This window comes from Gouania willdenowi, chromosome 4 (assembly GCF_900634775.1).
Source record: "Gouania willdenowi chromosome 4, fGouWil2.1, whole genome shotgun sequence".
Taxonomy (NCBI): Eukaryota; Metazoa; Chordata; class Actinopteri; order Blenniiformes; family Gobiesocidae; genus Gouania; species Gouania willdenowi.
The window spans coordinates 24,526,019-24,547,561 of NC_041047.1; the positions used below are offsets into that span (position 1 = coordinate 24,526,019).

At 38.2% G+C, this 21,543-nt stretch overlaps 2 protein-coding genes and 1 long non-coding RNA gene across 11 annotated transcripts in view; 1 reads left to right on the forward strand and 2 right to left on the reverse strand.

Moving 5' to 3' along the window:
- The first annotated feature begins 1,657 nt into the window (after window positions 1-1,657).
- On the forward strand, window positions 1,658-6,696 carry pigc (phosphatidylinositol glycan anchor biosynthesis, class C). Of its 2 annotated transcripts, none has more exons than XM_028444568.1 (3): window positions 1,658-1,741; window positions 3,763-3,994; window positions 4,083-6,696. In XM_028444568.1, the coding sequence occupies exons 2-3, from the start codon at window positions 3,767-3,769 to the stop codon at window positions 4,737-4,739; spliced, it is 885 nt and encodes a 294-aa protein (XP_028300369.1). In that variant the 5' UTR covers window positions 1,658-1,741; window positions 3,763-3,766; the 3' UTR covers window positions 4,740-6,696. The 2 variants fall into 2 exon arrangements, with proteins under 2 accessions (XP_028300369.1, XP_028300370.1); XM_028444569.1 differs by having other exon boundaries at window positions 1,696-1,741; window positions 3,758-3,994.
- Window positions 6,697-8,365: 1,669 nt separating this feature from the next.
- LOC114462547 (uncharacterized) lies at window positions 8,366-10,238 on the reverse strand. The gene is made up of 2 exons (XR_003673965.1): window positions 9,846-10,238; window positions 8,366-8,543 (listed from the first exon to the last, which is right to left on the reverse strand). It is a non-coding gene; the product is annotated as an uncharacterized LOC114462547 (long non-coding RNA).
- Window positions 10,239-12,887: 2,649 nt separating this feature from the next.
- Window positions 12,888-21,543, reverse strand: part of dnm3a (dynamin 3a) — a 31,371-nt gene continuing 22,715 nt past the window's right edge. For all 8 annotated transcript variants that reach the window (XM_028443532.1, XM_028443525.1, XM_028443526.1 and 5 more), the window contains 5 exons: window positions 19,943-20,054; window positions 18,446-18,598; window positions 17,989-18,197; window positions 17,772-17,915; window positions 12,888-14,246 (listed from right to left, as the gene is read on the reverse strand). In XM_028443532.1, the coding sequence (XP_028299333.1) occupies window positions 14,213-14,246; window positions 17,772-17,915; window positions 17,989-18,197; window positions 18,446-18,598; window positions 19,943-20,054 (652 nt within the window). In that variant the 3' untranslated portion in view covers window positions 12,888-14,212. The remainder of the gene's footprint in view (window positions 14,247-17,771; window positions 17,916-17,988; window positions 18,198-18,445; window positions 18,599-19,942; window positions 20,055-21,543) is intronic.

A 21,543-nucleotide genomic window follows, 5' to 3' on the forward strand; every position in this document is an offset into this window, starting at 1 on the left:
AGGGCACATAAATGTTGAAACTGCTCATTTTCCCGCCTAAAAATCTGTGGCTCAATTGTGATGAAACTGCTCTGTTATTTTATTTTATTTTATTATTTGAGCAACATAAAAAAAACACGTTATGTAAAGTACATACAACATACATACAACAGTATTCAAAGGAGAAAGTGCTCAAAAAGAGTAGGCAGAAGTTCAAGGAACTTCTAGGTACATACCCCTCCTTCACAGAATAACATTTCAAACTTCACATTTAGTTTTTCATTATGTAAGAATAATATGCAAACATATACGGTGCATATACATACATATTTGTATTATGTTCATTTGTAAAAAAAAAAAAAATCTGTCTAATATAGAATGGCTCATAGACTGTATAGGATGACATTTTTGCATCTAATGGTCGTTCATTCACTGCTTTAAGTTTTAATCTATGATTTTTTTTGTATCATGAGCATGCCGGAGCCCTTACTAGCTAAAACAATCAACTCTAAATGAGATCATATTTATCCTCAACATCATACATTAAAGAAAGCGCATGACTTTTTTGGTTTACTAAACTCATTGTATTGATGAATTGAATTTGAACTGTAAATGTTCATTCATTGTTTATAAGTCTAGAAATGTGTCACGTTTATTCTTTATTATTTATTTATTATTTATTATTTTGCACGTCATTTTCTACGCATATCAAAAACCACAAAAAAGGTTAATGTTTTCATGGCCGGTTCGAGCCTTCATGGGGCCCTAAGTGACTTTCATTTTGAGGCCCTCTTACACTAAAGCACAAGCTACTGTTAATAAATGCTTTATCGTTCACCTACACTAAATCTCTCACATCCAACATCAACTACATTATAATTTGTATGTTTTTATGTCTTTGTCTTTATGTCTTGCATCTATTTTATGCATCTTGTTTTATTTACCCTTGATTTGCAAACTGGAAATTTTAAAAGTGCAGACAGTCAAAAATAAAAAAGTAAATAGAACATACTTAAGTAAATATATATATATATATATATATATATATATATATATATATACAGTGATATTTATTGAATTATGTCGATCAAAGTGTAATGAATGCAGTTTTTTAAAATGGAAAAGAATATACTATAATGTACATTATACTGTTTATACACTATGGAGGTAGATTTGTGTCTTTATTATTCAATCAAAGAAAAAAAGGCTACTTCAATCAAAAACAAATATTTTCAATCAAAGAAAAAGTTTTTTTGGGGCTCAATTTTTGCGTTCAAACACTATTTAATTTTTTTTTTTTGATTGAATTTTTTTTTTTTCATTGATTGAAATGTTTTATTTTCTGACTGAATAATAAAGACTCAAAAGTACGACCCATAACATGGCCCAAATACAAAAAAGGTAACTTCAATTAAAAAAATCTTTTCAATCAAAGAAAAAAATGTTCAATTTTAATTATTTGATAAACATTGCAAAATATCAATTAAACTATTTACACATCTTAACTGCAACTTCTAATTACAGTTCATTTTGCAACTTTTTTTTATTGCAAGTCTTAATTTATTAGTTTTTAGCAACACTGCCCAATGACTTCCACACACAAATATATTTTTTAGACCTGTAAATCTATATATAGTTGCCATCAGGGGGCGCTAGTATGATATCTACCAGCAGGAAGCGCTGTGGTCTACGATACATACGTCACTTCCTGTTTGGTGTTTGAGCCTGTAGGAGTTTCCGCGTTGATCAGGCTTCAATCCAGGTCAGTGAAAACCGACTCTAAAACCTTTATGGGCGCATTTCAGCGTCGTTTCAACATACTATTCTCAGTGTAAAGGCGAAGAAACATGATATCTGTCATAATTACTGAGGGAAAACCTGTGGAAGTGGTAGTTTTGTTCCAAAGCAGGAATAAAAACAGTTGATCACCTGATCCATTCAGCGGAAAGGAAACCAATACAAAGCTAAATGCTCACCTTTAGGTTGCTTTTGGAGTGCTGCATACGAGCTTAAAAACATTTTAAAAAGGTTGGCTTTGAAATAATATATAAAACATACAATAAAAACATTCATTTGTAACATTTCTCGAATGTCTGTATATTTCTCCTCTGGATAAATCAAGTACTTATGATTCTGATACACATAAACAGGCTCACACACACACACACACACACACACACACACACACACACCAAAATATTAAAACCTGTTTTTCCATGGATTAGGAAGCCTAACAAGGTAACCAAGAGATGAAAAACAAATATTATAATTGATATTTAATTTTAGTGTATTGTGATTTAAGACATGGGTCAAAACTGATTTGTTATCATAAGACAGGGATGGGCAACTGTTTTCACAGCTGGGGCCGCAAAAATGTGATTGTTTGATCCGAGGGCCACATTATCAGCATTCATGCCATATTATATGAAGAATAACAACCAATCTGAGCATTAATACAGCAAAGGTGTTTTTGTCTCTATGTGTATTTTTTGTGTGTTTTTAATCATTTTGTGTATTTATCTGTAATTTTGGAAATATACATTTTTGTTTGTTCTCGTGTGTTATGTTTGCATTTTGTTTATTGTTAATTGTGCGTTTTGTGGACTTTTTCAGTGTTTTTGTTGTTTTTGGGTATTTTTTCTGTCATTTTGTGTAATTGTTAACGCTGTGTGTTTCATTGGTGTCATTTTGTGCTTGTATTTCTGTTTTTAGGTGTTTGTTTTGTGTGCCAGATGGCCGTTTCTGTGTGTTATTACTTTTTGTGTATTTTTGGAATCTTTTTTTTGTGTTTTTGTTGTTCTTTCTTCTTGTATTTTTGTCGACATTCTGTGCATTTTGCTGTTGTTTTGTGTGTTTTTGGAGTTATTTTGTGTATATGTTGGGCTTCATATCACCTCCAATTTATTGATTTACTATTTTTGGTGGATTTGTCTTGGGGTGTGTGCCGATACAACCTTTTCACTTCCAATACGATACCAAAATTGCAGCCATGAATATTGGCCGATAGCGATATCGGACCGATATATCAGCACAAATCATCAGTACACTGAACAAAAATATAAATATGGTAGATAAATGAACACTCCCTCAGAACTTGTGACATCTGGCATTGTGCTGTGTGATTAAACTGACCATTTTAGAGTGGCCTTTTATTGTGGCCACCCTGAGGCACATCTGTGCAATAATCATGCTGTCTCATCAGCATCTTGATATGCCACACCTGTGAGGTGGGATGGATTATTTCTGCAAAGGAGAAGTGCTCACTAACAGATTTAGACAGATTTGTGAACAATATTTGAGAGAAATAAGTCTTTTGTGTATAGAAGATGTTTTAGATCTTTGAGTTCACCTCATGAAAAATGGGAGCAAAAGTAAAAGTGTTGTTTATGTTTTTGTTCAGTGTAGTTTTATTACTTATGTTGTAGTGTGGAACATTTAAAAAAGCTTGAGCAAGTGAAATTACTCAGACAGAAAACAATAGTCACCACAAATAACCTCAATACAGCCATTAAAAACACAAAATTGTGTTTTTAATGTGAAAAATAACCGTCAGTTTAACATGAACAAAAGAAAATTCTACAATTGAATAGAATTAATAAAATAAATAAATTAGAAGATCCTGAAAAATAACCTAAATTATTCTAATAAAAACCAATTCTACTTTATTAGTGAGGATGCCTCCTTTATTCTCACAAATGAGAGAAAAATGGCCTATCAGACTAACGGTGAACTCTAGTGACTTTTAAAAGAACCCGTGTCTGTGTCTTGTTTCTGTGAGGTCAGGCTGATGGGGCCAGACGGGGCCCCTGGTCAATCCGTGCCCTGGAGAAAAGTATTGTGGGAACCCCAGCCATTCCCAGACAACTATGTGGACCAGCGGTTCCTTGAGGAACTTCGTAGGAACGAGGGCATCCGGCAGTACCACTACTGGGCTGTGGTGAGAGAGGCGGGCTATGTGGGACAGCAGGTTTCCTGTGTGGCCGTTTTCATCACCCTGTGGCTCTACATGGAGCAGGTACCGTTTTACACATTCTACTTCCTGCACAGCTGAATAGATGGGATGTATAATGAGCAGAATCATTCAGTGCGCATGCCTTCTGCAGGGTCTGCTGCCCCCTGAGATGCTGCTATGGTGCAGCCTTGTCTGTGCATTGGTGGGATACGGGCTGCACCAAGCCTTAACCTCCCATGTGGAACCATGCAGCGAGCCCAGGACACATTTAGCTAATTTACAGAGTACCACTATTTTCCTTTCCTTCACCTTTGGCTTCTCACCGGTTCTGAAGACACTGACTGAGTCTGTGAGCACAGACACCGTGTATGCTATGTCCGCTGTGATGCTGCTGGCTCATCTGGTGTCCTTCCCCTACGCCCAGCCCTCCCCACCAGGCAGCCTGTCCCTGAACGCAGCACTGTTCGCCTCTGTCTGCCTGGCCTCCAGGTTACCAGGCACTCTGCACACGTTCGCTATGCTCAACTGTGCTCTGCTGGTGTTCGCCCTGTGGCCCTGCTTGCTGCAGAGGCTGAGGGACAGCGCACCCAGCCAGCTCACTGGTGTGTGTGTGGGCGTGTGCCTGGGAGGGGTGGGGGGTCTAGGGTCCCAGTCTCTGGGAGGGGCCGTGCTCTTGGCGCTGGGGCTGGGGAGCGTGACTCTTCTGTGTCCTTTGCTGTTGGTTCGACTGCAGAGACACAAGGACAACATCCACGGACCCTGGGACGAGGCTGAGATTAATGAGGACCTCAGCCAATTCCTGCACTGACGACACAAATATACAACAGCAGCAAATATACTCCAAGGCTCATCTGCCTCTACCAGGGTTGGGGTCAATTACATACAGTATTTTAATTGCATTTTTTCCAATTACAAATAAAATTACAATTATTATTTCCCCCTGAACGTCAATTACAATGAATAACAAATATCGATTTCTTACCGTTAAAATGGCGGGGGGTTCCTCCCCACTGTAGCTGATGCATGTTCATGTGGATTTGTTGGGTTTTTTTCTTAAGAATTTTTTAGTTGAATCTGTAATAATTACAGAAAACAATGTGCGAGAGTTGTTGACTATTTTAGCAATAATTTCAGAAAAGTATTGCTGCATCGCTTTGAAGAAGCCATCATTGAATTAACGTAGACTTATTTTGTGAAGTTCTAGATGAATTTGGAGTTTTGTCCATCTCCATTTACGCTCAGTTCTTCTACAATCAGATTTCAAATTCTGCATTATCTCAGTCCTCCTCCAAGGTGTTTTTTGTGTGTTTGGTTTTCTCATAGTTTTGATTAGAGCCACCACATCTATGATATTACAGACTTTTGTATTAAACTCATCCAAAAGATTATCAACTGTCGCAGCACTCAAGATTGGTGTCATCGCTATGGCTTCCATAAACTGTGCACGTGTTGTCATTTATGTACCCCGTAAAACTTGTCCTTTCTCTTGTGTTAGCATCTTTTATGACAACGGGTCAGTTTCGACTCATGTCTTAAATCAGCTGTAAAATACAGTTAAAAAAATGTATCTATAATGTAATTTGTTTTCACCTTATCCAGGAAAATATTAGTATTAATATTGTTGTTGTGCCTTTATAGTTACAGTATACCCCTCGATTTATTGATTTATTTATTTTAGAATTGGTTAAATGATCCTAAAGAAAAGTGACAGGCAGTTGGAAATATAATTTATAGATTTTCCATGCCAATTACAATAACAAAGTCAATTAACTGAACTCAATTGCAATTCAATTACAATTACAACAACAATATTTTTGTATTTAATTATTACAATTGTAATTGACCCCAACCCTGGCCTCTACATCTAAACCAATGATTGTTTTCCCACTGGACAGTGATGAAACTGCCACTCGTGTATAAAAGAAAAACATTCTCAATGTTTGAGCTGTTGACTGTTAAGTATTGATCTCTGCTGATGTGCGCATGGTATTGACTCATGCGGTGGTTCATCCACCATGATGGGTTGCACAAGTTTACTATGAGTGATGTTTTACAGTCTTTGGAGATGTAAGTGAATGATCTAAATACAATGCAGAGAACCTGCATGGAGACGCGCACAGAGCAGAAACAGACGTCACTAATAAAGCAGAGAAGCTGCTCTCCTTTAATGCACTTTGTGTTTCTAGAAGAAAATAATAATTTAATTTTACTCTACCTTTGCAGCCCAGTCAGTTATAGGGCTGTACATTATGTATACATAAGTGTGCATTGTTGTAATATCAGTGTTGAATAAATATTTACATATGTTTTTCATTGATATTCCATATTCCTTGAAGCATTAATATTAATTTATACAATTGCAATGCTATGATTTTAGTGAGATTAATACACATTCAAAGCCATAAATGCAATTTTAATGCTAATAATTGGCGTAATTTATTTTTTATGGCCATGGTTGTCTCAGTTTTGGTTATGTATCTGTGTAAATGACTAATGATGACTTGTTCTTCCTGTTGTTTGATATTAAAACTGAGGGGGGGTCATAACAATCATAAATGAAACTATAAAGAGCATTTAAGTAACTTTGTATTTGGGCTGCATGTGCAGGGATACTGACTTAAATTAGTTTAAAGCAGAAATAGTGAATATATTTATTTAAACCTGGATATCTTGATTACACCTGAATCCACTGACTTTGTCAACAACAAGCCAACTGGATTGTTTTCATCAAATTGTTGATTAATAAACTTTTTGTCTACATGTCACAAAGTGTTGAATTATTTAAAACTTTTACCAACAAGCAAGGAATTACTAACGCAGTACCGGACTGTGGCCGCTAGGTGTCAGAACTGCACCGGTTCCTTTCGCTGTGATCTTGGCCTGAAAAGAGGCTCCATGGCCCGGGGCCAGACTGGTCGACAAATACACCAACTATTTTGAAACCACTCCCTTAAAAACAATTTTGCTCTCAACAAGCAAAAAAAAAAAATGTCACGTTTGTTAAATGAAGCCCAACAGAAGTTCTTAACCCGTGGGTCGCGACCTGAAAGTGGCTCAGGGTTGTGTTTTAAGTGGGTCGTGGGCATTTTCCCCACCTAGAATACAGCCTGTGTCCTGCAGAGATAAAACAAAGTTTTTAGAGAACTATTGACCAATAATCAATCATTAAAAAGATAATAATTAATAGCTGCAGCTTTTTGTGGCCCTCTTACAACACGCAAAGTTTTTGGCATCAACACATTTTATCCAGCAGTCATTATTTTTCATCCATGAGGCATCACTGTCAGCACCATGCTATCTCAGCAAGTTCTATTTCTTCAAATGATCAGTGATCACACAGTTAAATCGAAGATAACATCTTTCATTTGTCATTAGCTGAATCATTTACTACTAAAACAAAAGCAAGTCATTGACATTTCAAAAACGATTCTATCTTCATATGTGCAATTTCTATTGATTAAAGCAGTACCAATGAAGTATACATGTATAATTATTTCTAGATCGGTTACTAATATAGAATTATTAAATTGGGCTATTTTGCCTTTATTGGTCATGTACAGTATATGTTGTTACACATGTATTGAAATTTGTCCTCTTTAACCCATCCCTGGGTAGCAGTCGGCAGCCATTTTGCGGCACAACCCTCTGCTTACAAGCCCAGTGTCCTAAACCACTAGGCCACCACTCCCTCTCCCTATATCTAGTTTTAATTTTGAAACTCAGGTTAAAAAACTGATTATGATCATAAATCTATTAGCATTACATGTAATTAGAGAAATAAATCAAAAGATGATTAAAAACAAAGTGCATCTAAAATAATACAAGAGGTTAGTTTATTAATTTAAGAGATGATTAGGCTGAAATTGTAAAACTCAATGAATGTATCATTTGACATATCGACAATCAGATCAGCCTTAAAAACGTGTATGCTAGGTGTAGTTTGCTTTCTCTGTGTTAGAGAAGCCACGGTTGACCAGCAGATACAGATTTTTATCAGGGATGTAAAGAATAATCGTGAGGCAGTTAGAAATCGATTCAAAGGTGTCACGGTTCACATCGATACTGTGAAATTGAATCGCAGTACTTTTTTAACAGCAGAGGCCGCTATGTATTTAGAATGTGAAATTAGGGACGCACCGCCGTGTTTTAAATCAGAAGTGTGGACGCATTTTGGCTTCCCCAAGACAAACTGAAAGAGGTGAGAAAGAAAGAACATGTGAAATCCAAGGTTAGAGGGTTCACAGAGAGGAAAGGGAGAAACAAGAGAGCAGGGCTGCCAAGTTTCAGAAAATGAGAAGAATGAGACTTTAGTGACATGATGTGTTCTGGCGAAAAAAAATGTAGCCTTTTTTAACGTTGATTTCTACTGTGGCCTCCTAATGCTAGTTTTAATCAACCAGAAATTAGAAATGAAAACCAACAAGAATTTTGACAAAAAAAAAAAAAACATTTATTAGTCAATATTTCATTCCAACCAACTCTCCATCATTTAGCTGGGGACATGTCTCATGTTGTAGGTGTCTCGGGTTTTGATGCCGTGGTGACAGAAGCAGGGGGCTCCCACTTACACTGTGGCCCAAGGCAGTGCTACCTATACCTCAGCTCTCCTTGTCTGCAACAGAAAGGAGGAAATTAAAAAGCAAATCATGTAAAAAAACATGAAAACATAAAGTGATTTTTGTCTGAATGAATGGCTTAACAGCAGACTCAATGTCCATAGAAAGACACTATTACATACAAAAATAATCAAATAAGAACAGTTCAAATGAACATTAGATTAAACAAGGCATTTGTTTCATTTACTATGTATTTATGCTAATATAACCTACAAGTGCAATTTAGCTACTAGCAGTGTTCATAACACTGCTAGTAGCTAAATAAGTGTTTTAATTAATTTAAGTTAATGTCTAGCACAGACACACGTAGGAGTGGGCGATATGGGGGGGGGGGGGAAAATCATATCACGATTTATTTTTTGTAAAATCACATCACAATTTTTTTCATTCTAATCATTTAGACCATATTAAAGTTATTTACCAATAAAACAAACCAATTCACTTACTTAAAATCATCACTCTAAACAGAAAAAAAGACTAAAAAATCATTTAAGACAAGGTAATTTTCAAATATATATTTTTTTAAATGTATGTAAGCAATTTATCACACTGTTTCCAAGTACAATTAACGTCAAACAAAAGCGCTGACGTATTCTTATACACCACTTGCTACACAACAAGGCAGCAAATCAGTCTAGTGATTTCCATTTGTTATTGAGGTAACACTTTAAGCAGTGTTTTAACGCCTCATTTCACACAGTTTGGACAATAATATCCTTTACACGATAAAACATTACAGTATTGGTTACATTAGGCCTGGGTTATATGGACCAATATTCATATCACTATATTATTCCTCAAAATGGCAATAGACAATATAAACTTTTCTTTTATTAATCACTAGCAGCACAATAACAACATTTTGTGTCACTTTTGACTTTTTCCTTCATTAAAGCTGAAATGTGATTCAATTATGTAGTTTTTTTTGTTTTTGTTTTTTCTCCCAGGGAGCTCTGAGTTGTTGAAAGTCGTTTTATAGTAAATTACATTCAGGACACTGTCTCTTTAAGAGTGTGGAAACAGCCCGTTAGCTTCAGCAGCAGATCTCTGCTGAGGAGCGACACAGAGTTAGTTATAGAAGATAAACTCATGCAGTGTTTCCTCAAACATATTTCAGTGCTTTAACACTCAGAACTGATAGAGTTTTACAGGAAGAGACAGACAGTTGCTAACACGGAGGAAGCAGCACAGCTAACTCTGTGTCCGTGCACTGTGGGGGGTGGGGGGGGAGTAAACTTAACACTATAACACACACACACAGCAGTAAATACAGTGAACAAAATTGGGTAGTTACATACCATCTTAGACGGCGTCTGACTCCTAGAAACACTTTCTTTCTGAAAGCATGTCGACGACTCGGTGCATGTTGTGTGAGATGTTAATAGAGACCAGCTCGTCAAGGCCCGCCTTACGTTACTTCTGATTGGTTCATTATTGTGCGATGCCTGCTATGGTTGGATAGATTTATCCACAAGGAGACATGGATTGATTGTCTCAGTCAGTCAATCAGAGTTACTCGGGCTACGGCAAGCCGCGAGGAACAAAGTTTATTATCATGAAAACGAAAAGAGTTCTGAACGAGGAAATATAAGCGTGAAAAATGTCAAGTGTGGTGTGAGAATGCGTCAAATTGCGTGACTGTCGCATTCAAAGCATGAGGCTTGGCAGCTCCGAGGCCTCATTTATAAAAGTGTGCCTAGGTAAGCACGTACGTCCCACACCTGTTTCAGTTCATAAATCACAATCAACTCGAAGGTTGGCGCACGTGAAGAAACACCTTGCTCCGCCCATTTGCTGCCCATAAAAGGTCAGGTGAACGCCCTAAATGAATATTCACTAATACGGATTTCACAGTGGACCGAAGGGGTTTAACGAGCAAATTAAACAAATTCCACTCAATGTGAGGTGGAGGTATTAATTGTTGAGGCGGACACACGCAGAAAAGCATAATTTGGTGACACTGTGCATTATGAATAATAGAAAGGCAGATCGCGTTGCGTTGCATCATCAGACTGTGACAGGTGAAAAATAAACGATCACACATAAAAGCGGAGGAGAAAATGTGGATCACTCTCCATAGGAAGAACATCTGTTCAACAGGTGGAGGAAAGAGCACCGGAGCTCAGACTCACAATAAGATGGATGATCAGTGGGGATCCCCTCTGTGTAACAATGGTGGGGGACACACAGATCCACTATATATATATATATATATATATGCACCTCGTTTCACTGGTCTCTGTAGTTCTTCCCCTATATATATATATATATATATATATATATATATATTGGCAGGATAAAACATTCTCCTATAAGGGAACAGCAAGTACTATTAAAAAAAGATCAGACACAGAGAAATTGCAGAGGACAAATTTCAATTTATATGTGTAACAACATATATACATGACGAATAAAGGCTTAAAGCCCAGTTTAAAACATAGAGAAGACAGGTAGTCTGTGTTTTTTAATGCAGGTCAGCTCTTTTTTGTAATAGTCCATGGAACCCAGTGAACCGATTCATGAGATGGAAAACCTCCCAGCTTGATCCCAGGAAAAAGATGGACATCTTCAATCCCACTAAAAAGGGCAGATAGACTGTCTGCTGTGTGGTAGGATTCAATTCACACTGTTGAATTGTACCAATCCAGATTCTTTTCTTTTTTTTTTTTGAGTGCAGTCCAAAGATATTGTATTTTCTGACATTAATCCAAAACTCTGACTTCAAAGCACCTCAAGTGCAAACATTTAATAGATACAAGACTATTTCTTCCTATGGGCCCGGTTTGTTATTTGTCATACAAATGTATTTTACACTCCAACTGTTCATTGTTAATAACTAAAAGTGTGGTCTGTTAAATACTTTGTGTTATTTATTAGTTAATCCAAACCTAGAGATGCCTGCATATTCCAGGATTGGGTTGCATGGTTACAATTTGTTTTAGGAATTCTGAGAATGAAAGAGTTTGAGTTCTCGAACTTGGACTTCAAGCAGTGCTTGGAGGTGTTTTGTTGAGTGGTTGCTGTGCTCAAGCACTTGTATTTGTTTACTGAGTCGTGTTTAAAATCAGATATCGTCTCTCCCTCGCTTTTACTGTATTACTTACCTCTAAACTGAAAAGTACTTGTTTTAGTAGTAAATTTCCCTTTTCTACCCAAATTGTATTAAAACCAGTTTGCAAATGAATGATAGAAAGCAGCAACATGATTGGTCAGAATTTTTTTCTCACAGCAAAAACAAATTGCATTAATCTTAAAACTAACACTATGGAAAAGATTCAGTCAATAAAACCTCTATGAGATGATGCCAAGTAGGGCTGCTGAATTAATTGAAATTCAATTCCGATTTCGATTATTACACCAACTATTACAAAAATAAAAAAAAAGGATTATTTAAATACATATATTAACATATGTTTTATTCACAAAATAAAACAAACCCACTATTTTGAACATTTACAAAAAAAAAAGTTTGGCACACACGTTATTAACTTTGAGTTGTTTAATTTACGCACATGCAAGCTCCTCCCCTCCGCCCCGCCCCTCTCAAAGCCAAAGCTAGCCTACAGGCCAACATGAGGAAAGTTGTTGCTAGTGGTGTTGAAACATGGCAGCAGAAATGCAGCAAAAACGCTTGGTCAACAAGCAAAGCAATTCAGCGCTTTGGGTTCGATAACCTAGAGCAAAGACGAAGCAGAAGTGTTTTGTTTTGTGCAAAAGTGATCATACTTTTATTATTATGTTTTTTTTTTTTTTTACAAAAAATAAATATTTTTTTGGTTGACAAATAATTGTTTGAATAACCGTGGTTTAATTTATGACTAAAATAATTGTGATTCTAATTTTTTCTATAATCAAGCAGCCCTAATGCCAAGTGACAGTGGTGAATTAAAATATGAACAATCAGAGCTAATAAGTTATTGAGCCTTGGACCACCAGACATTTTTCTAAACAACATCAATTTTGCTATATTGGCTTTTTATGAAAACTTTTAACGTCTCCTTTCTAACAAAATATAGGTCAACCTTTAGTATGCAAGGTAATGATTTACAGCAAAATGTTAATAAACTAAGATTCTGATTAATACTATTTATGAATTGGAATGATAATAAGTCATGATTCATAGTGTTAAAACAGTTTGTATTGACACAATGGTTGCCTACCTCTCTGACTGTGTCTGGATTTCTGCTGGAGGTTTGCCTCCTGCAGTCAGAAAACACATCTGTTGGATTCATTTGAGTCTTTACGCTCTCTGTGTATTAGCCGTGTGTCTAAATGGTAACCATCAGTCTTGGGAACTGTGATAAAACAGAACTATTTTCAATAAAGGGCGAAACCAAGAATAATGTTAAAAAAATATAGAACAATTTTATGTTGAAAAATCCAAATAGATCATGTGAACTCACCAACATAAATAACTCCAACAACCTCACAAGGAAATCAAAGAGAGGAAGTAGTGTTGTATGCAAACTTTACAATGAACAAAGGTTTCAGATGCACACACCAACATAAATAACTCATAATACATCTACTGTACGATACACCCGTTTCTAATGGGTGATGCCTTGGCCCGGAAGAGAGGTCTTCAGGTGGTCCCCAACCTTTACACCCTCCAGTTGGCAGGTCTGCAGTGACTGGCCAGGTTACTGCCCCTCTCCTCCAGGCTTCCAGCTTGTGTCCTCTCTCTTATGCCAGAGCCAACCAGAGGCTCTCTCTGCTGCTTCTCCCAGTCTACAAACGGCTTTCCTCAAGTGGCCTTAGAGCCCAACCTTTGTCACTAGATTCCACACCGATTGAGCTGGGAATCCTCAACATCCAACTTCCACTGTCATCAGCCATGTTGTCTATCCCTAATCCTGGCAGTCTTGGGCAAGTTGCTGGTATTTGGCTTTTTTGACAATCTGCACTTGGCGACTTAAAACTGGGAAGCTGGAGCTGGCCCGATCTTATGTAGAGCCCCAAGGATGTAAAGCTTGGGGTTACTCCCAACCATCTTCGAAGGTGCTTGTTGAACTTCCTCTCCATTTCTTCAACAGCTGATAGGGGTACCTCAAACATGATGAGATGCCACATGAGTGTCAAGAGCAAGCCATGTTGGTAGATCCAGCACTTGTATTTCCCAGGCAGGCCAGACTTGTCAATCTTCTTCAACCATTCTTCAACTTGTTTTCTGTTGTTGGAGATGCTGTTCTTGTCTGACAGAGAATCATCATACCACTTTCCAAGGCATTTAATTGGGTTCCCCTGGATGCTTGGGAGTCCCGCAGTCAGCTCTTTTATTCCTTCTGTCCTGCACTTGCCAGTTTGACCTGCTTCCTCAGGGTCTTGATTTCCTTCGTAAGTTTTTTTTTATTTATCTTTCTTTCTTTTCTGTTGTCCTGCTTTTCTGGTCTGTCTCTGTTCTCTTTCCTTGACATTGTTCCAAACCATTCTTTTGCCACATTATAGGTGATGGCTGACAGTAAATCCACCTTCCTTTCTGCTGATCCTGCTTGAACTGCTTTAAGCACCTTGTTCCTTACAAGGAAATCAATAAGGGGAATTAGTATGTTGTATGCAAACTTGGCAATGGACAAAGGTTTCAGATGAACACATCAGGCAGGCCATGGGTGTCTCTGGGCAGCACTCAGCATGAGCTGGGATAGCTGGGTAATGGAGTTGTGAGCTGTTATTTGACACTTGGGATTGGGGGAGCCTGCCTCCTGAGGAGAAAATCACATCAGAAATATGTATATTACTGTAGTGTATCTGGTATCTTTTCTATAAGTTTCAGTTACTGGCTTATATAACCACTTCATGAGTGACGACACACAGCTAATGTGTGTGAACAATGGCCGTAGCTCCAAGCAGTGACTCCCAACATGATCGGCAGCAGAAAAAGTAGTGCAGTTTGGGCGTCCAGTAGTGCAGTTTGCATTTACATATATGGCAATAAAGTACAATATATATTCTATATTAAACTGCAGTGTTTGTTTTAGCTGTTAGATAGTTGGCGAGGGAGCAGCTCACATTCAAGGAGGCGTGTTAGGTGACGTCACCTGCCATGGTGGGCAAAATCCAACTCTCCCATTTGGAGCTGACTTTTTTACAAAATATGGAATAACAAGGGAGGGAGAAAACAGTACTTTTTCAACTGTGTCCCTCTGAATGAGGCTAAAGGGATATATATCAAAATGTGTAGCAAAACCATTATAAAGGAATTTTTTTCATTATACCTCCCCTTTAATGCACTTAAGGTTTTTTTTGGAATGCATGTTTTGTTTTATTTGAAGGGCTAATATAAATGACAAAACTTTGTTGTGCTTTTTTTTTGAAAAGCAAAGGCTACTGGAATATTTAAAAAATGTCAGAATATTAAATAAACAGTTACTTTCTTTAAAAAACATGTCTAAAAATGTATTCTATGCTATTTATGCACTATTAAAAAAAATAGTGAAAAACGTAACTGCATTTGATATTCGGTATTCGGCCAAACGTTTGTATTTTATTTGGCTTCAGCCACAAATTGTTATTTTGGTGCATTCCTAGCTGATAATAAATGTGCCTGGCCATGGGCTGGAGGAGGGTCTTCTTCTTCTTCTACTATTTTAGAGGTTGTAAATCAGGGGTGCCCAACCTTTTTTGACCCCAAGATCTACTTTTCAAGTAGCCAATCTCCCGAGATCTACCAGTCCAATGTCAAAATCGCAAACCCACACTCAACGTTTCCAGCCTGCAGTAAATAAAACTCACAACACTCTATTCTTGTTGTCACAGCGCAGTCTCCCTGCTGCACACACAGACACACACCAATCACAATATCCATCACTTCTTTCATATTTAAAATCTTTCCACACAAGGCTTGCTGGTGAATTATACAATGATAATTCAAAATATCCAGGACAGATTCGCTAACATCCCATAAAAGCATTAAAAATGTCCTCACCTCTGGTGTGTTCTTATAATGGCAAAATGGTGAGTAGCTCTTCTTTGGCGCTCATGTATTCAAAAACCATCCTGATGAAAACACACAATTGCGCCACATCCACCACGTCAACACACGTCAATATCCATCCTCAGTTGCTCCTCCATATCCACAATCATTCCCTCACATTGCCTTGTAGTGCAATTGCGGGAGAGTTGTACTTCTTTAATGGCCTTCACAATCTCTCTTTTGTTTTTAAAAGCGTCAAACAGGCAATCCGCTGCCGCGAGAAAGGCTTCGTTCACGACTTCACTGTTGTTGAACGGCTTTTTATGTTTAGCAAGAACGTGACGCGATAGGAAGCAATAGTTCAGGCCTTGCACTGGGTCTTCAGTTTGGTAAAAATTGACTGCCGTGCTGCAAGCTGTGCTTTCAATTTGCGCACTATTGTGGTGCGTTAAGGCGTTTTTTGCAGGGAAATCTTGTACCTTCCGTGCACCCTTACTTTGCCAACGCCACTGTCGCATTGCATATTAAATAAATAGGCTTTAAATGAAAATAAACCAAAAAAAAAATAATCGTCCTCCCGTTCAGAGTGAAAATGGTAGGTCTTACTCTTGGCTTGTTTCCCCTAAGCCATGTTTAAGTTTCCGAGTTTTCTCTGATGACAGAAGACTGATCGCTAGCTGCGTGCTATGGCTGACAGCTTTTTTATTTTTCTCTTTTTTTAAATACTTTTTTGTGGACGTGTTTAAGAGTTTGATTGGGTGCACAGGCAAGTACTCATTTAATAAAAAATATAACACAAAATAAGCGTTTCATTTTTTACAACGAGTTGGGATCAGACCGCGGTGTGCCGCTCTCACTCCGTCCGGTCATTGATCCAAAATAAAACGTTTTGCAATCTCATCACCAAATAAGTTAAAAATAATGGATGCACATCATGCGGCCATGTGCATGCTCTTCAAAAAGTTTCAGGTCGAACAGACACTGCGTCAGGGAGAGATGTGCCCCACACACACACAGATAGACACAGATGGATGTTCCTTGCTTTGATAGAGAGATATCACCTTAAATAGGATTCCCCCTTTTAAATGATCAAAATAAAGTTGTTTGAACTGTATCAAGATCTACAGGTACCACAACAGTGGAAATGAAAAAAGCTAAATCAGTTCCTGATTCACATCTGTGTTTGTAAGATAAAAGAAAGTCTGATCTCTGAAGGAAAATGAGTGAGGACTACAGGATGTGCATAACAGGGTTGATTTTGCAGCCGTACAAACCATATGCAGCGCGATCATTTCACAGATGTTTCTAATTACGCTTTTTTGTCAAAAAATATTGTTTCTTTATTTATAGTGCAGAAAGTTAAAAAGACTTGAAGTAAAAAAGAACAAATACAGGAAAACCTCTCTCATATAGTTGTTCGTGGGGCGGTAGAGTGGCACAAAGTTGGGTAAAAAAAGTTAGCAGTGGAAAGAGACAATGTGCGGGAAAGAACCTAAAGAACCAGTGGAGAGCACATCGGAAATGAGGCAGAGAGAATGTGAGACAGGCCAAGAGCAGAGGAGGAATGAGTAAAAGAGTGAAGAAAAAAAAATGGAGAAAAGGAAAACTAACGGTTATTGCATGAGGGAAAATTGGGAGGCAATAAAACCAATGCATGCTTCGAGAAAACGGAGAAGAGGGCAGATGAAGGACAAAAAAGAAAGAGGAAAATTTGTGAGAGTACTCAGTCTGTTGTCCCTGGCTTCAGCTGAAAGCTGCACAGAGTGAGCACGGTTGATGGGAGGAGAATATGAGAAACACGTTTTCTAGCAGACCCAAACCCTCACATAACAACTCTCATTCTACGGCTGCGTCCCTAAAAAGTTACTGATTGTGTTTTCAAAAATGTGTTTGTGTGTTGTGTGGATGAATGCCAAGCTTGTCAGTTCACACAGGTTAACATTACACATCTGATCAGAACTCAGGGCAGAGCTTCAGAATGTTAGAGCAGAATTGTACTGTATGCACACATACAGAGCGTATAGATGCCTATATATATTCTTAAAGCTCTGTCTTTTATTCATTTTTCTCAGCCAGTGTCAGACAGTCTCACAACAATATATTTGCTTTTGTTTATGTGGTTAGCCAATAGCAGCCTTCCTTCATTTCACCTCTAAGGAATGTGTGCTGTTAATGTGTGAACACTCTTTCTGCATCTGCATACTGTACCAGAGCTCTGGAATAAACTGCGCAAAAGATCTTTTGGTCAATTTTTTAAAATTATTTTATCAGATATGCACGTGCATGCTCAAACGACTTCCCCTACAAGAGTCACCTGGGCCCACTGGGTCGAGGACGAATATGTTGGGTGGAGGAATGCATAAAACTGTCTGGGGAAGCATTGTGTCTCTTGTGATGCTCTGGAGGAGAAGGAAGTGGAGGGTGGCCTGGCCTGCCATTCTTGGAGGTCTCCTGGGAACTAAATTTAAGGAAAGATAAGATTTAATTGCACAGATAATCTCAGTACATGCATCACATGGTGCATTTTGTACCTGGAAGGTTGTATCCTGGGTGAATCTACGGGTGGAGGCAGGGGGATGGAAAGTGAGACTTGTTCGATGACAGCCAGTGCCTCTTTCAGGGCCCTGTGCTTGCGGAGCACCTCCACCCGGTGCTGCTGCTGATCTGGCGACTCATCCATCAAGGTTTCTCTCAGAGGATAGAGCTGGCTCAGCAGCTCGGACCTAATGAACTCCTTCACCTACACATCAAGTAGCAACTGCTGTCACAACTTCAACTGGTGGCTTTGAAGCAACAATTCAATCTGAATTGGATTACATCTTCCTTTACTTTCAAACTTAGTGTAAAAACCGAGTCAAACTGTGAATGTAGGCATTTAAAGTAATAGCACACGTCTAATTCTTTAACTATTGGACAACATTTCAAGCAACAAAAGCAGAGTTTAGCTGATGATTTGAGTAATGTAAATAAAACCGAACTCAGTCTTACACTGTTGACCATGACGTGCATTACAGTCTTTGGCATTTGGTCCCTGAAGGTCTTATGGATTATGCTCATGTAGGAGTCGACCAGGTGACGGATGGTTTCAACTTGTCGTTCAAGCAAGGGATCAGTGAACTCTTCATTTCCCAGCCCATCCACCTCAGGAACAGACAAACAGACAGAGTTAGAGGTCCTGAACGAAAAATTATAATTAAAAATGGTATATTGCATTTAAATGCAGGATTACAGAGAAATCCCAGTGGGTAATTTCATGCAAATTCAGATGCGATGAATGGTTTACTAAAAAATGTTAACAACATTCCCAATGACAACATCCTACCCAACCCTGTGTATCCCCCCAGATATGTCACATTAATATTATTTTCAATATAATAACATATATTTCCGGTCATTGTATTAGACTAGGGGTGTCAAACTCATTTTAGTTCAGGGGCCAAATACGGAGCAGTTTGATCAAAAGAGGGCCACAGATTTTATGCAGGAAAATAAGTAATTTCAGCATTATTGTGCCATAGTTTGCACTTCTACGTATACATAAAATACTAAATATGTACGAAATCGACAACATCCAAGCGATAGATATCAGTCCCTGTAGGATCTTTCACTTTAAATTTCCTTTGATTTTGTGACCAATTTCTATTTAATTCAGGGAAATGTTATGTAATAATTTAAGTGAAACTGAAGGATTTTGTAAGAAATTTGAGTTTTTTCAACAGTTTAACATTAAAAATGGCTGCAATCAAACTGTGAACCCCTGGAAATATTGTTGCTTTCATTTACATAATAATTAACATTTTCTCTATCATTTTTATTTTCTCCCGGGGGCCAAATTGGATGCTCTAAAGGGCCGGATTTGGCCCCCGGGCCTTGAGTTTGAGATATGTTTTACACTGTCCGTTTAAAGCGTGTTCCGAGCCATTTATTTACCCCATCAATAATAACTCACTGTGAAAAATGAAAAAGGCCAATAACAAAAAGCTCCAGTATAACAGCTAAAACAACACAAATATATGGTTAAAAATACTGAAGGACTGTTTGGGTACAAGAGACATTAAAGATGAGCAATGTCTGATCTGCTGATCTACTCATGAGAAGCAGAAGCAGAGACGACAGTAACAGTGAGAACACAAGGCAAAGGCAAAAATCGAGGTGAGCAGGAATGGGCTGAAGAAAGAGCGGGTAAAAGAGGAGGAACTGCTGATTAGAAACAGACTGGAGCACACACACACACACACACACACACACACTGTTAGTGACATCATGGACCAAGTATGCTGCACTAAGGAGCCAACGACAGAGCTAGATGGAAGGGGTGGGGGACTTCGCTTTGGCAGGGGAGAGAAGGGGGAACATGGAGAGAGTGGAGTAAAGGGTTACAGCCAGGGCTTATGGATGAAGGCAATGGGTTCATACAACGCCAAAGGTATGGCACATGTGCTGCTCATAAGCAAAGCAGGCTGAGTTAAGGCTAACAGTACTCACTTCGACCTTGTCAGGAAAGACGCCGGCGCGGAACAGAGAAACTTTCCAGCTGTCCAACTCCTCCTGAGAGCAACAAGCCAACTCCAGCCATTTCTGGTCCTTATACACGTTCCTGCAATTTAAAACTTTCCTGTCAGAGGGCTCCAAAAGATACACAGTAAAGCACTTCAAATGCAAGGGTACTTTCCAGAGTGCACATAAGTACACACAGAGTTTCACATATCTCAAATAAAACACAGAGCCTTGGCGAGACTGGTACATTGCTTACAATTACAAAAGAAAACTGGGTAACACTTTACTTGTAGTTTTATACATAAGGCTGACATTACGCCGTCATTATCTGTTGTCAGCATGAATAAGATGTCATGAAGGCTGTCATTAAGTGTCGTTCGCTAAATTATGACACCTTTGGAGCTATGTTGGCATTTTTTGTGTTAGGTGAGTGGGATCTAGCGGGGTTAGGTAGGGCTAGGGTTAGGGTAACAAGGGGTTAGGGGTTAGGGTAACGAAGGGTTACGGTTAGGGGTAAGACTTAGGGTAACAAAGAGTTAGGGTTAAGGTAAAGAAGGGTTAGGAGTTAAGGGAACAAAAGGTTAGGATCAGGGGTTAGGGTAACCAAGGTATAGGGTTTGGGGTTAGGGGAACCAAGGGTTAGGGTTTGGGGTTAGGGGTTAAGGTAACAAAAGGTTATAATTAGGGGTTAGGGTAACAAAGAGTTATGGGTTAGGGTAATGAAGGGTTAGGGGTTAGGATAACTTAATTACAGCGTAATATCAGCCTTATGTATAAAACTTCAAGTAAAGTGTTACGGAAAACTGTTACATGTTGTCAAAAAGAAGAAGCTCTTTGATAAAGACAAATATACTGTATCACTGATAAACAATGATCAGTAAGTATTTTAGTTATATATAAAGCCTCTATTGATGGAATCCAGACACATTGATATTTATGTGGTGAAAGAGGACACAAGTTTTCTTCCAAACTGATTTTGAAGTCAGGAACTGGATCTGTTCCTGCTTACTCAGGAAGTAAGGCAGTGAACACACAGGACAGTTTGGAAGGACATCACAAACTTGTATGTAGGCAGACAAACGCAAACTCATCCATTCACTCTTCAGGTCAATGCAGAAACACACATCGTGAAGGAACATGGAAACTCACTCAAAGGTTGTAACAAAACGTGGGGAATTTCTTTGCCTTTAATGTTTTAAAGCAGTTCAAGTTCAAGCAGAATGGTCATTACACCATCGCAACCAGTGCACACACTTCCTGTGTGAACACAAATGTAAGAAGTATATATTTTTTTATTTTCACCTAAGATGCAAGACAAAAATGTTGTTGTTGTTGTTGTTGGCTAATTAAATAAACTACAAACAATTATTATGGCCATTATTATTTTGAGTAATCAGATTTTGTAATGTTTTATTTTAGCTTAAACTAAATGTACGAGTAATGTAAATATTTACAAGAAAATTACAATCAATTTCTTTAAATTACAGCTTCTTTTTTTCCCTTAGTCCTATTCTTCCCTGCAGAGTTCTTTCTCCATGCTGAACCCTAACAGGCAAACAGCAGATTTAACAGATAGTCACGCCTCACTA